Source organism: Mustelus asterias, chromosome 2 (assembly GCF_964213995.1).
Source record: "Mustelus asterias chromosome 2, sMusAst1.hap1.1, whole genome shotgun sequence".
NCBI classification, from domain to species: domain Eukaryota; kingdom Metazoa; phylum Chordata; class Chondrichthyes; order Carcharhiniformes; family Triakidae; genus Mustelus; species Mustelus asterias.
In genome coordinates, this window is record NC_135802.1 from 142836530 (window position 1) to 142851173 (window position 14644).

The 14644-nt window shown below is 44.6% G+C and overlaps 1 protein-coding gene across 3 annotated transcripts in view; it reads left to right on the plus strand.

Annotated features, from left to right (window-relative positions):
• ctnnd2b (catenin (cadherin-associated protein), delta 2b) overlaps window positions 1–14644 on the plus strand; it is a 778554-nt gene that overhangs the window by 720986 nt on the left and 42924 nt on the right. For 2 of the 3 annotated variants that reach the window (XM_078229049.1, XM_078229027.1), the window contains exons 14-15: window positions 2462–2635; window positions 14343–14493. In XM_078229049.1, coding sequence (XP_078085175.1) covers window positions 2462–2635; window positions 14343–14493 — 325 coding nt within the window. Of the gene's footprint in view, window positions 1–2461; window positions 2640–8148; window positions 8166–14342; window positions 14494–14644 lie in introns of all 3 variants that reach the window. The other variant, XM_078229038.1, reaches the window with a different exon arrangement.

Genomic DNA, 14644 nt, shown 5'->3' on the forward strand with positions numbered 1-14644 from the left:
GTCCCTGGTGCTGTGCTAAACACTGTGCCACCGTGCTGCCCCTTCATTGACATAAAGTGCTTTGTGACATGCCGAGGTCATGAAAGGCTCTACATAAATGTGTACGGCTTTCTTTCTCTGCTTATGCCGTGCTTGATCCAGCAGTTTGACTTTACCTGTCTCTGCCCCATTCTCCCCATGAGGAAAGCCTTATTATCCTCTGTTCAATACTTTGATAAGCAATAGCAAAGTGAATATGAGGAACTTCTCTCGTAAGGTCTTGTAGGAGTTAATGTACATCTTCATATACTAGGCTCCATTGTACTGGAGCACAATTACTATTCCTCTGAGCTCTGTGTCTGAATAGAATCTCTTTTTCATACATCTTCCATTGTCTGCACAGACAGGAAGATAAAGACACACAAGAATGTGGCGTGCAGATGAATTTATCAATGAGAGTGTTTCTGCATCCCCATCACATTAAAAAAATTTGAACATGAGTGGGAGAGACTCGATGCTTCTCTGAGAAATGTGCTGATTGTTTCTGCGGGGAAGGCTGTTGAGATAACTCACAAATGAGGTATTAGTGAGTTATTGTCTGCTTCGCAAGTGAATATGTAAATCACATTGTCGGGGAAATACTGAGCATGCTGATGACCACACTCACTGGGGTCGATCTTGGCGTTGTGTGATGGTGTAAAATGTGTGACAGTGAATTGACAGCACATTTTGCCTCTCTCTAGGGGAGTCCAGAAAAGGGGGTACAGCATGAGCCAGACTGTTGAAGAGTCGTGACAGAAAGGGTTTCTTCAGACAACAATGGGGGAAATCTCGGGCTCTCTCCCATAATAACTGTTGGAGCTGGGCGGCGGAAACCTCCGACCTCCTCCGTGGCTGGGATTCTCCGGCGCCACCGCAGTGAATTAAGTTTTGGGCTGAGCGCCAAATCCACCATTCTCACTGACAGTGGGGCGGGACGAACAAGATCGGAGAATGCTGCCCGGGGGAGGGGTGGGGGGAAGGGGAGTGGGGAGGAGTCAATTGAAAATTCCAAAACTAAGATCAATAGATTTCTTTGCTGGGCAAAGGAATTACGAGATATAGAACCAAGGTAGCTGAATGGAGTAGATCCAGGGATGGGATTTTCCAGCCGCAATGGCCCCAAAACCAGAAAATCCCGCCCGAGGTCAAAGCCCGCCCGCTACGATTCCCGTGGCAGCAGGACAGGAAAATTCTGCCCCCTCCAGATCTGATCTAACTGAACAACCAACTAACAGAGGAATTAAAAGGTCTCCTTCCTATATTCCTGATTTGTTTTATTTCCACTGAAGTCAATGTTAATTTATATACTTTTTATCTACACCTGTAGTGTTGGAGCTGGCAGAGTGGGTATGGGTAGTTGATGTGGTTTCAAAGAATGACTCAAGGTCACACCAGTCTTAGTGGCCGGAAGGAGGGAAGTCTGGCTATGTGCGCAGCTCAGAGATTTCAAAGATCAATCGGGTCCTCTGAACCAGTGAGGGTGGCACAGAGGTTAGCACTGCTGCCTCACGCCAGGGACCTGGATTTGATTCCAGCCTTGGATGACTGTCTGTAGAGTTTGTACATTCTCTTCGTGTCTGCCTGGGTTTCTCCGGGTGCTTCGGTTTCCTCTGAAAAACCAAAGGTGTGCAGGTTAAGTGGATTGGCCATGATAATTGCTCCTTACTGTCCCTAGTGTAGGTTAGGAACTTCGTCAGCTCTGATGAAGGGTCATCCTGACTGGAAACGTTGGCTCTATTCTCTCTCCTCAGATGCTGTCGGATCTGCTGAGATTTTCCTGCATTTTCTGTTTTTGCTTCAGATTCCAGCATCCGCAGTATCTTGCGTGTAGGTTAGGGGGATTGGCGGGTTCAATATGTGGTGTTACCGGGGATGGGTTCTGGGAAAGATGCTCTGTCGGAGAGTCAGTGCAGGCTTGATGGACCGAATGGCCTGCTTCTGCATTGTAGGGATTCTGTGATTCTAAATTAGAAAACCCCAAATCGTGCATGTTTGTCTTGGTTCCAATTGGGTGCTGAGATCAAATGAACGTTTTTTTGCGCTACAGATCAATGTTGATGTGAAGTGGGAACATTTTGTGAAAGAGATGCTTTGTTTTTAAACATGGGCATTATTTTCACCCCTTTTCCTCTGGCTCTCCTCATGGAATGTTCTTGAAGAAATTAGGGAGGCCGTTTGCACCCAGGATTTTGCCTCCAAATTCCCCCTTTTCCAATGGGAAATCACTAGGCATTGTTTGCCCTCTGCTCTGAGATTGTGGTTGGAATTGGAAGTTAAGCTGCTGGAAAACCGGGGGTACAATCAGTGTTCCGCCATTCCTGGGCACTGTACATTGGCATCGCCTTCATTCTATTTCACGTAAAGCATTTGTTGCCACATCATTTAACTTGACACGGAGATTTAATTGTTCCTCCTCCTCTCTTTTGTCTCCCTTTCCTAGTGGGATGGTGTTGGACCTCTTCCAGAGGCAGCAGACCCGCCAAAGGGTATACAGCTGCTGTGGCACCCTTCAATTGTCAAACCCTACCTCACACTTTTGTCAGAATGCTCAAATCCAGATACCCTGGAGGGAGCGGCAGGAGCCTTACAGAACCTGGCTGCAGGGAGCTGGAAGGTAAGTCAGTCAAGATTGTGCTTACATACCGTGCTGCATGTTCTGTTTTCCTGTCTTTAAAATTATCATCCTTGTTTTCAATTCCCTACACAACCCCAGTCCTCCCTAACTCCGTAACCATCTTCAGCTCCATTCAGACCCCCCCAGATCTCTGTGCTTTGCCAATTCTGGCATTTAGCACATCCGAAAATTCCTATACCCCGCTGTGTCTTCATGTGCCTTGGCTTTGATCTTTCAATTCATAGCTACACTTTTTCTGCCTCTCTAACTCACTCTCCTCCTAAACCTATCTTCCCTCTCTCCATAAGTGGCCTCAGGGTGGCACAGTGGTTAGGACTACTGCCTCACAGCTCCAGGGACCTGAGTTCGATTCCCGGCTTAGATCACTGTCTGTGTAGAGTCTGCACATTCTCCCCATGTCTGCGTGGGTTTCCTCCGGGTGCTCCAGTTTCCTCCTGCAGTCCAAAGATGTGCGAGTTAGGTGGATTGGCCATGATAAATTGCCCCTTAGTGTCAGGGGGACCAACTAGGGTAAATGCATGGGGTTATGGGGATAGGGTCTGAGTGGGACTGTGGTCAGTGCAGACTCGATGGGCTGATTGGCCTCCTCCTGCACTGTAGGATTCTATGAAATGCAAGTTGGCGCTGTTGCACTAGCTAAAAGATATTGGCAGAATCTTTTTACTCAGCAGAATGTGTGACCCCACTAGGTGTCCGGCTGTAGGAATACTCATTTTAAATTCTTATTGTCAATGAGATTAGCCCGCATCCATTCAACTCCCTTTACTCAATTATTTTTCTGCTATGTCCGAGTCCTGTTCTTTCTCCCTCTCCCCAAAGCTTACATCAATTTACCTGGACTGAAATAATCCCTGTTTTCTAAACAATTTCTCACTATCGATGAATCCACGCTTGTTACAGGGTGAGATGATGAGGGATCCTATGTCTGCTTAGCTCTGTTTGCTTCAGTCTATGCAAAGACTTTATTTTAAGATATTTCTGCCTATGCAGTTACATTTAAATACAAGACTGTAGGGGTTAACTAACACTGCTAACTTTTAAAGCAAAATTGACTACATTTTAAAACTCAGAAGGCATGCTGGATTAGCTGAAAATTGACTGCATTCCTAAAAAGTACATAGCAAGCAAAACAAGTTTTGATAACAACAGCTGCGAAACCTGTGTTTGCCAGACAGAGACAGACTGCAAGGACATTTACAATAACGAGATAAGGGTTGAAATATAGTTTGGATTTTAGTGAGTTTGTGCAGTTTGTTTTCGAGATCCTGACTCAATGCAAGGACTGGCCTAGCAGCCAGTCTCGAAGTTTGCTTTCTCTCTGATTCTGTAATGATTTAATTTTCTTTAAGTTTTGTTCAGTAAAAGAAATTCATCGTACCAGTGTTGCCCTCGTCTATTCAAAGGAATGAATGGACCCTCCAGATGGCAAGAAATGTTCCCTTCCTGAATGCCCCCAATTTTGACCAGAGTAAGGCATTGAGTGGAGGATGAACATAGGGAGGGAAAATCGGGCAATGTGAATTATCCAGGCAGTCGCACATTGCCTAACAGCATGTAACTGTTCGAGGAACACCTCGACTCAGGAACAATGCCAAACATACAACTGAAGAGGGAGTGACGAACAGTGCAGATTCACTAGTATGGTACTGGGGCTAAAACAATTAAATTAAGATAATAGGTTACATTAGTCTTGTATTCTCTTGACTATAGAAGATTAAGAAGTGATCTAACAGGGGCATTTACGACCATTGAAAGGGTTTGATGTGATAGCTAAAGATAAAGCGTTCTTTTCAGTGTAGAACAAGGGGGCATAATGTTAAAATTAGAACCAAGCCATTCAGTGGCAATATCAGAAACACTTCCTCAAACTACAGGTAGTGGAAATTTGGATCTCTCCACAGAAGTTGTCAAGACAAGGTCAAATGAAAAGTTCAAAACTGATTTCAATAGCTTTTTGTTAGACAAGGGTATTAAGATTACGGAGACCAGATGGGTAAATGGAATTAAGATACTGATCAGCCATGATTGAATTAAATGGCAGAACAGGCTCCCCTGCTCCTGTTCCTAAACATCATCGGGCAGCACGGTGGCACAGTGGTTAGCACTGCTATCTCACTGCGCCAAGGACCCAGGTTCGATTCCCGGCTTTGGTGAATGTGTGGAGTTTGCACGTCCTCTCAGTGTCTGTGTAGGTTTCCTCCAGGTGATCCTAGAGGAAAAATTGCCTCCTTCTGTACTGTAGGGATTCTCTGATAAGTAAAGCAATGTAATGATATTATAAACAACAAATTATTAACCAGTCCCTGAAGCCTTTACAATTCTTGGCTATTCTTTTCTTCACTTTCACTTTATGAATTTTCTCTTCCCTATCAAGAGGGTTGGATAGCTATAAATACCATGCAAACAACACCACAGCTGCCAATTTTGCACACACAAAATTCCATAAACAACAATCTGCTAATGACACCACAGTCTGTTTTAATGTTGTTGACTGAAGAATAAATGTTGGGTCCAGACATTGGGGAGAGGTAGCGTCATGGAAACCTTTATCTTTTGTGGGGTTCAACATCTCATCTAAAAGGCACCCTTCTTTGCTGGTGCAGCACTCTCTCAGTCCAATATTCAGCCTGGGTTATACATTCGAGTGCCTGGAGTAGGGCTTCAACTCACAACCTTCTTACTCAGAGGTGGGAGTGCTACCGTCTAGGCTTTGATACTGAAGATGCAGCCTCTTTACTGGGATACAGTTTCACAGACATCCATTTGTTGTGGGTGGGCCTGGACAGTGAGTGTCATTAACCGGTTTCCAGGTGTGGATGGCGTGCCGCAGAGCCTGATCTTGACCATACCACGCGTGTTCAAAGACTGGCAGAATTAGCAGCCAATCTGAAGGTCCCTCGCTGATTATTATTCTGACATGATTCTATGCTTTCCACATGCCCCTTTGATCCATGATCATCTTTAACTCAATTGTCCAACGAGAATCTATCTACCTCTTCCTTGAAAATATTCAGTGATCCCACCTCCACCACCTCCTGAGGCGGTGAGTTCCAAAATCGCACAACTCTCTGAGAAACAATATTCTCTTCAGTTTTGTCCTATAAAGATGATTCCTTATTTCAAAACAGCATCATCTAGTCCTGGACTGATCCACATTCACCTTGTTAATACTGTTCAGGATTTTATAGACTTCAATCAAGTCACCCCTTGGATTCCTGCCCAGTCCGTCCAACCTATCCTCGTAACACAATCCACTCATTCCAAGTATAGAATCCTACAGTGCAGAAGGAGGCCATTCGGCCCATCAAGTCTGCACCGACCACAATCCCACCCAGACCCTAACTCCATAACCCCATGCATTTACCCTAGCTAGTCCCCCTGACACTAAGGGGCAATTTAGCATGGCCAATCCATCTAACCTGCACATCTTTGGACTGTGGGAGGAAACCGGAGCACCCGAAGCAAACCCATGCAGACAAGGGGAGAATGTGCAAACTCCACACAAACACTGACCCAAGCTGGGAATCGAACCCAGGTCCCTGGCGCTGTGAGGCAGCAACGCTAACCACTGTGCTACCGTGCCGTCCCCAGTATCAATCTAACAAACCCCCTCTGAACTACCTCCAATGTATTTGCATCCTTCCTTAAATAAGGAGACCAAAACTGCACACACTATTCAAGATGCGGTCTCACATCTGTATTGCTGTTGTAGTTACTGTTCAATCCTTGCCTCCGCCATTTTTCTAAGGAACATATTCCATATCATTGTTGTAAAAGAAAAATCTCCTCTATCTCCCCTCGGGTTCTTTTGCTAATTATCTGAAATCTGTGTCAACAGGTTGTCGACCCACCTGTCAACAAAAACAAGCTTCTCTCTGTCAATCAAAACCCTTCCTAATTTTGGATTTGAGTTAGTTGTATTTGCTGGAAAACCCCAGGAATATTAGCTTCATCAAAAGTGTACATGTTGGGCAGGATTATACGGCCTCGCTCGAACCGAGACCGGAAAATCCCGCCCAAGGTCAATGGACATTTCCAATGTCCGCCCCTCAACCGCTCCAATTCTGTGGCGGGTGAGGCAATAAGAACTCCGGCAAAAATGTTTAGTGAAGGGGTAGATCCAAGTTCTGAAGCAGGCCTTAAATAAAGAGATCAACACTTCCTATGGCATCTGATTTACAAGCCTCAAGGTATTGACTAAATCAAATGGAGATGGCTGCAGGGTTACATCTGTACAGTTGTGATTGTGATGTGCACATCAATGAAACCAAAAGATTTTCACCTGGAAGGTTAGTGGAAAGGGTTGTAGGGTGAGTACCTACTGGAGTAATTGAAGGCAGTGTTATCTTAAACTGCTGCAACCACTGCTCTGGATACAAATATCAATAAGGACGGCCCCACATGCTATAATTCTGTGTTCAATTCCAACTGTGTCAACTAGCGCAGGCTAATACAGCTATAGCGCTGAATCTACCATGTTCTTGATACATGTTGACCAGGGGCTCCCTTGAAGTGGTGCTGTTTGGTGAGAGTTAGTTTAGATGTTTCTGGAGGACTTCAGGGGCTGTTTGCACGAAAGGCGATTTAAAATAAAGCCAGCCAATTATCTTAAGCAGCCCGAAACCATTCCATTTTGAAGCTTCAGAGTAAGAGCTTTGCTGATGAGAAAACCTTGTCTGCCTTTTACTCAGCTGACAAAATAACTTGATGTTCAACACTGCAGAACGTCTATATGCTTAAAAGAAAAGAAATAACTGAGGAAAATGTGTCCGTTGTGAACTTCCTCAGACCTTTTTGACTATCAGTTCCTCATAATGAAACACACCTATGTAAACCTGTCACATTGTAATTGCAACTTCTTACTTGTGAAGTTGTTGCACTAGTGATGGGAGGATTTTGTGACAACATGACAAGTTTACATATGCAATTGCCAATTAAAAGCTAGACATAGGTTTATTTTTATTATTATTTATTAGTGTCATGAGTAGGCTTAGATCAACACTGGAATGAAGTTACTGTGAAAATTCCCTAGTCGCCACACTCCGGTGCCTGTCCGGGTACACCGAGGGAGAATTTAGCATGGCCAATGTACCTAACCACACGTCTTTCAGACCGTGGGAGGAAACCAGAGCACCCGGAGGAAATCCACGCAGACACGGGGAGAATGTGCAAACTCCGCACAGACAGTGACCCAAGCCGCAAATCGAACCCAGGTCCCTGGAGCTGTGAGGCTGCAGTGCCAGCCACTGTGCCGCATACGGATTTATAATGGCATTAAAAAAATATGGGCAACATTTTTTGCCCCTAATAGGCACCCTTGTCCAATTCACCATCAGCATCTAGCCATCTTCACCTGAAGACTACATTGTATTTTACTTCCTAGGTGTAATTCAGACCGAGGGCTATTGAAATGAATGTAAATTAAAATGGAGGGAGAACAAGGGTGGCTGATTAAATATCAGCACTACTTATGTTGTATCATAAATTCTGAGGCAGCACCATAAAACCTGCAGAAAACAGATGCGTCATCACAACAGCACAAGTCTCAGGCAATTATCACCTTGATGATTCACCGGGAACTTGGAAAGTGAGCTACTTTCTTGCACTGTAGAAATGCTGGGTTCCCAGACACTGACAAGAAAGGACTTGAAACAAACAATAGTTTATTTACTAACTGAGCAACTACTTTATGTTTCTATTCTGCCCGCACTCCCAGGAGAATTCCCGCGCTCCTGACAGGTGACCCTTTTTGTAGCCACGTCGTCACGTGACCACTTGGTCTGCTAGCACCAGGACTAGGACTCACCTCTAATCTACAGGTGGTTGTGCACAGAGCTGTGGAAAATGGCCCCGCGAGAGATGGATCCACCTACCCATGCGGCAGCATTTGTCCTTCAGCATCAGATCATGAGAGTGCAATTTTGGCAGATATTCACAGATGTGCGAGGGTCCGTAGCTTTTATTGTCACAGTGTAGTGATTGGGCATTCAGCTGTTAGCTCTCCTCTCTTGCAGGCAGCATTGTTTACATTCCCAGTGCTTTACTTTTTTCAGCTATCAGGAACCTATCAAATTTGAATTTGGCTGTTGTTGACAACATCAGACCAATTCTGTTGATTAGATCATCAGGGTTATAAAGAAGAACTCAACTGACTGCCTGGAGTTGAACTGAAGAGCTTCCACTTCTAAACACCTAGAGAGGGCAAGAGCGCTCCCTGCCAGCTTAGAATGCCTCTTAAGAGAACTCTCCATCTATCTAACAAAGGGTACCAAAATCAGAAAGAGCTTACAGACAGTGGAATCGACAGAAGAACTCCAAAGGTTTTTCCAAAGCCAGGACACCTGATAGTATATTTTTTGAGAGTGACTAAATTTCTGGGGGGTTTTGGGGTAATGAATGGACCTTGTAATTATTTGAACAGCATTCCAGGTGTATCTTACTTTAATCCATATGTTTCTTGCTTAGTTTAATGTTCCTGGTTGGTTAAATAAATAACTTGTTAATTGTTCACTTAAAGCAAGTGTCAGGTATTTCTGTTAATGAACCTCTAAATGTTAATGAAGAACAGTTCATACCTTCCCAAACATTTGTAACAGACTATGAAGCAAGGTAGTCTTCTTTGTGGAATTTGGCTGGGCTTCTCAAAAGGGGATCAACCCCTGCAACCTAACAATATCACCACCATGACCGGCATTTTGCCCATCCCTAGTTGCCCTTGAGAAAGTGATGCTAAGCCGCCTTCTTGAACCACTGCACTTGTGTGATGAAGGTATTCCTACAATGCAGATGGATAGGGAGTTACAGAATTTTGACGTAATAGCAACGAAGGGACGCCATCAATATGTGTCCAAGTACGTATAGTATGTGCCTTGGAGGGAAACTTAAAGGTGATGATATTTTCACACTTCTGCTGTCCCTTTCCTTCTAGGTAGTGGAGGTCACGGATTTGGAAGGTGCAGCTGTCTTGATGACTTGCTGCAATACATCCTCTGGATTGTATTCACTGCATTCATGATGTGCAATGGTGGAGGGGGTAATAGCTAGTGGTGGCCAATGTAACAGAGTCCTTATTGATGGCCTGACTAAGGTTGTGACACTTGGTGTAGTAAATCAAACTGGTATTTGTTACAAAGACATGAAAATTCACATCAGTTGAAGTAGTGTAGGATGTGGGAAATAATGAAAAATAATGTTGCAATAAAACATTAGGACAAACAACTTCCTTACTGCAAACCTCAAGAAACTACAGTGTTGCATCTATTGATTTTTAAATAGAATATATTAGTACGTGTTGAAATATTTTAGTAAATTAAAATCTTTGTAGCAGAATAAATTATAAGAATAATCCACTTTTGGGCGCACAAATATAAGTTTAATTTTAAGTTTTAGTTTATGAGTGTCACAAGTACACTTACATTAACACTGCAATGAAGTTACTGTGAAAATCCCCTAGTCACCACACTCCAGTGCCTGTTCGGTTACACTGAGGGAGAATTTAGCATGGCCAATATACCTTACCAGCATGTCTTTCAGACTGGGAAGAAACCAGAGCACCCGGAGGAAACCCACACAGAAACAGGGAGAACGTGCAGACTCCGTACAGACAGTGACCCAAGCCGCGGATCGAACCCGGGCCCCTGTCGCTGTGAGGCAGCAGTGCTAACCACCGTGCTGCCTCCATTCCCTTTCTAAAAACATATATTCTGTCTTTTTTTTATATTTTCATTATAAATTCCTATGTCTACATTTAGGATGGAAATGTTTGATTAAACTTATTACAGTTCTATCTTCTCATCAGTGGTAGGACTGCATTACTGGCAGGATGTTGCCGTTACAACATGACACGTTTATATAGATAATTTCCGTTATAATGTGGAAATAGAAATCTATAATGGAAATTCAAAAGTAATGTGTGACTTTAAAATGTGGTCTCAATTATATCAGTATAAATTGTTCTTACACTCTTACTAATCCCGCTGTGTTTAAAGACTACACTTAGACTTGACTCATGATGTGCACCGCTGCAGGAGGTCACATAGCATTCATAAAATGATGAATAATAAGAGTACTACACTGACAAGCACATCTCTTTGTCAAATGTTCAGAACCATCTATGGCATGATGGTGATGATGCTTTTTTTTATTTGTTCATGGGATGTGGGCATTGCTGGCTGGGCCAGCATTTATTGCCCATCCCCAAAGGCATTTTGTTTAAGAGTCAACCACATTGCTGTGGGTTTGGAGTCACATTAGGCCAGACCAGGTAAGGACATTAGTGAACAAGATGGGTTTTTACCACGATCGACAATGGTTTCATGGTCGTCATTAGATTTTTTAAATTCCAGATTTTTACTGAATTCAGATTTCATCATCTGCTGTGGTGGGATTCGAATCCAGGTCCCAAGAGCATTACTCTGGGTCTCCGGATTACTAGTCCAGTGATAATACCACTACGCCACTGCCTCCCCATTGGTGTGATAACCCAGAGTTGATAACGCACGCTAAGACTGCTCTGCCCAGCATATAGTCTCAGGGGGAACTCTGGACCAGTCAATGTCAGCGTAGACTGACACTCTTTTGCTGTGTTGCGCAACTTCCTGGCCAGGAAACCTCACACCACCCCACCTTGGACCTGTGTTCCAATTCCTTTATCATTCGTAGATCAAATCCTGGAACTACCTGACAGCTTTATGGGAGCTTCACTGCACAGATTGCAGTCGCTCAAGCGAAAGGCATCTTCTGTAAGGCAACTGGAGGAGGGTTGTGAATGTCCACCTTGCTTTTTATATATAAATTCTGAGAATTGATTTTAAAAGCTGTAATTGAAAGCTGTGAGCTATCGACCACACTATTGAGAGAGGAGGGAAAATGAAATTAAAACTGCTGAAGGAAGAGGAGAAAGAGATGCGTTCTAACAGATTCACTGTTGCTGGGTCAAACTCCTGAAAGTCCCTCCCAACAGCACTCTGGGTGTATCTGCACCACATGGAATGCAGTGATTCAAGAAGGCAGCTCACCACCACCTTCTCAAGGGCAATTAGGGATGGATAATAAATGCTGATCTACCCAGTGAAGCCCACATCCCTTAAATTAAGAAAAATGAACAGATTCGCACCAGATTCCCTCCCAGGACAGCAGCTAAGAACTTGGTGTAAGAACATTAGGAACAGGAATGGGCTATTGAACCTCTCAAGCATGTCCAGCCAGCCATGTAGATTATAGCTGAGCTGTATCTCAACTCCATTTACCTGCCTTTGCTCCATATCCCTTACTCACGGAGGCACAGTGGTTAGCACCACTGCCTTTCGATTCCCGGCTTGGGTCACTGTCTGTGTGGAGTCTGCACGTTCTCCCCATGTCTACGTGGGTTTCCTCCAGGTGCTCTGATTTCCTCCCACAGTCCAAACATATGTGGGTTAGTGTCAGGGGGACGAGCTAGGGTAAATGCATGGGGTTATGGGGATAGGGCTTGGGTGGGATTGTGGTCGGTGCAGACTCGATGGGTCGAATGGCCTCCTTCTGCACTGTAGAATTCTATGATTCAAACCTCTCTACAGTATTTCAAGCTGGAAAGTTTCCATTGTCCAACCATTCACTTTCATTTGGGAGAGAAAGTTCTGTTCTCCTGTTAATCTTTGTGTGAAAAGTGCTCCCTGATGACCTTCCTCCCTCATTCTCAATTGCTACATGAGAGAGAATTGTCACCTCGCCAGCCCCCATTCCCCCCCCCCGCCACCCACTGAATCCGCCAATCAGGTTGGCACTGCCAAGATGCGGGGCAATGATAGAGTGGGACGACGACGGAGGGAAGATTGCCAGTAATGATGCATGGGGAGAGGGCGAAAAGGCCTCCTTCTGTACTATAGAGATTCTATGATTTGATAGCTTAGTCTGAGCTTTAGAATCTACTATCTTCAATAGCTTCGTATTATCTTCACTCCACGGCTGAGTCCTTACTGCAGATCATTTACAAAGACATTAAACAAAAAGTAATTGAAATTTGGGGATCTTTTTGATATGTGTGACTTGATGGGTGGAATCTTGTCCCACTTACTGCCTGTAAAGGTGATAAGACACCCATGCTGACTCTGAGGACAGCGACAGGGCTTCTTCCAGACTGAGGATCCCAGAGGACAACTTCTCGCCCACCAAGCTCTGTTGGCCAGTCAGAAGTGCCACGGTGGAGTCAGTGGCCGCTGCCAACATCCCTCCACCCTCCAAGTCCCAGGATTGAGGAGCAAGCAGTAAGATCAAGAAGGTGGTCATCAGCGGCCCATCTCATTCCCTTGATTATGCACAAATTACACTGTGCCCCAGGTGTGCAGGCTGTATGTCGCAGACCCGTCTGGCGCTGGGAAGATTGTAGCAGAGATGGGAAGAGTGCTTAAGTGGTCGTTAATTGTTTACCGAAGGGACTCAATTGAAGCGGGGAGCTCAATTTGCCCAGATCCTGCTTCCAGCGGAGGCAGGAAGGCATTGGGTATCGATCCTGACAGCAACCCACTAAATACTAAGATCCACCCGCCTCCTTGCCCGCCTCCAGCAGGGGGCAGAGAATTACAGCCAATGTAATTCACTGCACAATGTATCATTTATTTAAGCTTGCCAGTGTAAATCAGTGCCAATTGCAAACATATTGAACTTTATATTCAAATAGGCAGATTGGCAGTATCTTGACAAAGAGGATCACACATGATTTATTGAGCCCATCCAAATTCCATTCCATTGTGGATAGAAACCAGTGCAGAGATGGAAGGCAGTGAGATGCCTTATACGTCACACTTGTGAAGACATTGTAAAAGTATGATGCATATGTTGACAATTCTTCACAAAATGACATAGAATTTACAGCACTGATGCAAGCTCCTCAATTCTGAAGAAGAGTCCTCCTATTCGACTCGAAATGTTGACACTGTTTCCCTCTCCACAGATGCTGCCAAACCTGCTTTGCTATCCCAGCACCATCTGTTTTTATTTCAGACTGCATGTGATAATACGTTTCACACTTTGACCGCTATCTGAGTAAAGAGGTTTGCTCTAAATATCAGGCCGGATTTAGTGTTTGATAACACGTGGCTTTGGACGAAAAGATCTTCTCTAGTGGGCGGCATGTTGGCACAGTGGTTAGCACTGCTGCCTCACAGCGCCAGGGACCCGGGTTCGATTCCAGCCTTGGGTGATTGTCTGTGTAGAGTTTGCACATTCTCCCCCTGACTGCGTTGGTTTCTTCCGGGTGCTCCAGTTTCCTCACACACCCCAAAGACATGCAGTTAGGTTGAGTGGCCGTGCTAAATTGTCCCTTCGTATCAAAGTGATTAGCCGGGTAAATGCATGGGGTTACAGGGATAGGGCCTGGGTGGGATTGTTGTCGGTACAGGCTTGATGGACCAAATGGCCTCTTTCTGCACTGTAGGGATTCTATGATACGACTACCTTATCCAATGCCTTCATAATGTTAAATACCTGTATCAGGTTGTTTCTCATTCATCTCTTTTCTAGAGAAAAGAGCCACAGTCTGTTCAGCCTTTGGTCCCAAATATATTCATTTGTTATTGAGGACACTAAAGAGAAACTGGTTTATGCTAAAGGAGTGTCTGCATGGAAAGATGTCCGTCGTTCCTTCAGTTGTCCAGTGTTTAAGATCAGTTGTGTTTTTGGTTCCGATGTGTTGCTGTTATTTTCACAGTGGTCCGTTTACATCCGAGCTGCAGTCCGGAAGGAGAAGGGTTTGCCCATTCTGGTGGAGCTGTTGAGAATAGACAATGACCGTGTGGTGTGCGCTGTTGCCACTGCGTTACGGAATATGGCCTTGGACGTCAGAAACAAGGAGCTCATTGGTAGGTGGGAAGACAAGCTCTACAAAAGCATGCTGCGATCATCCGAAAGAGCGGGATAGATAAGATGCATCTCCAATCTGAAAGGAAAACACCTCATCCCATCCCTACCCCTGTAACCTCTAGCCCCTAACTTCTATTGCAATGTTCAAGG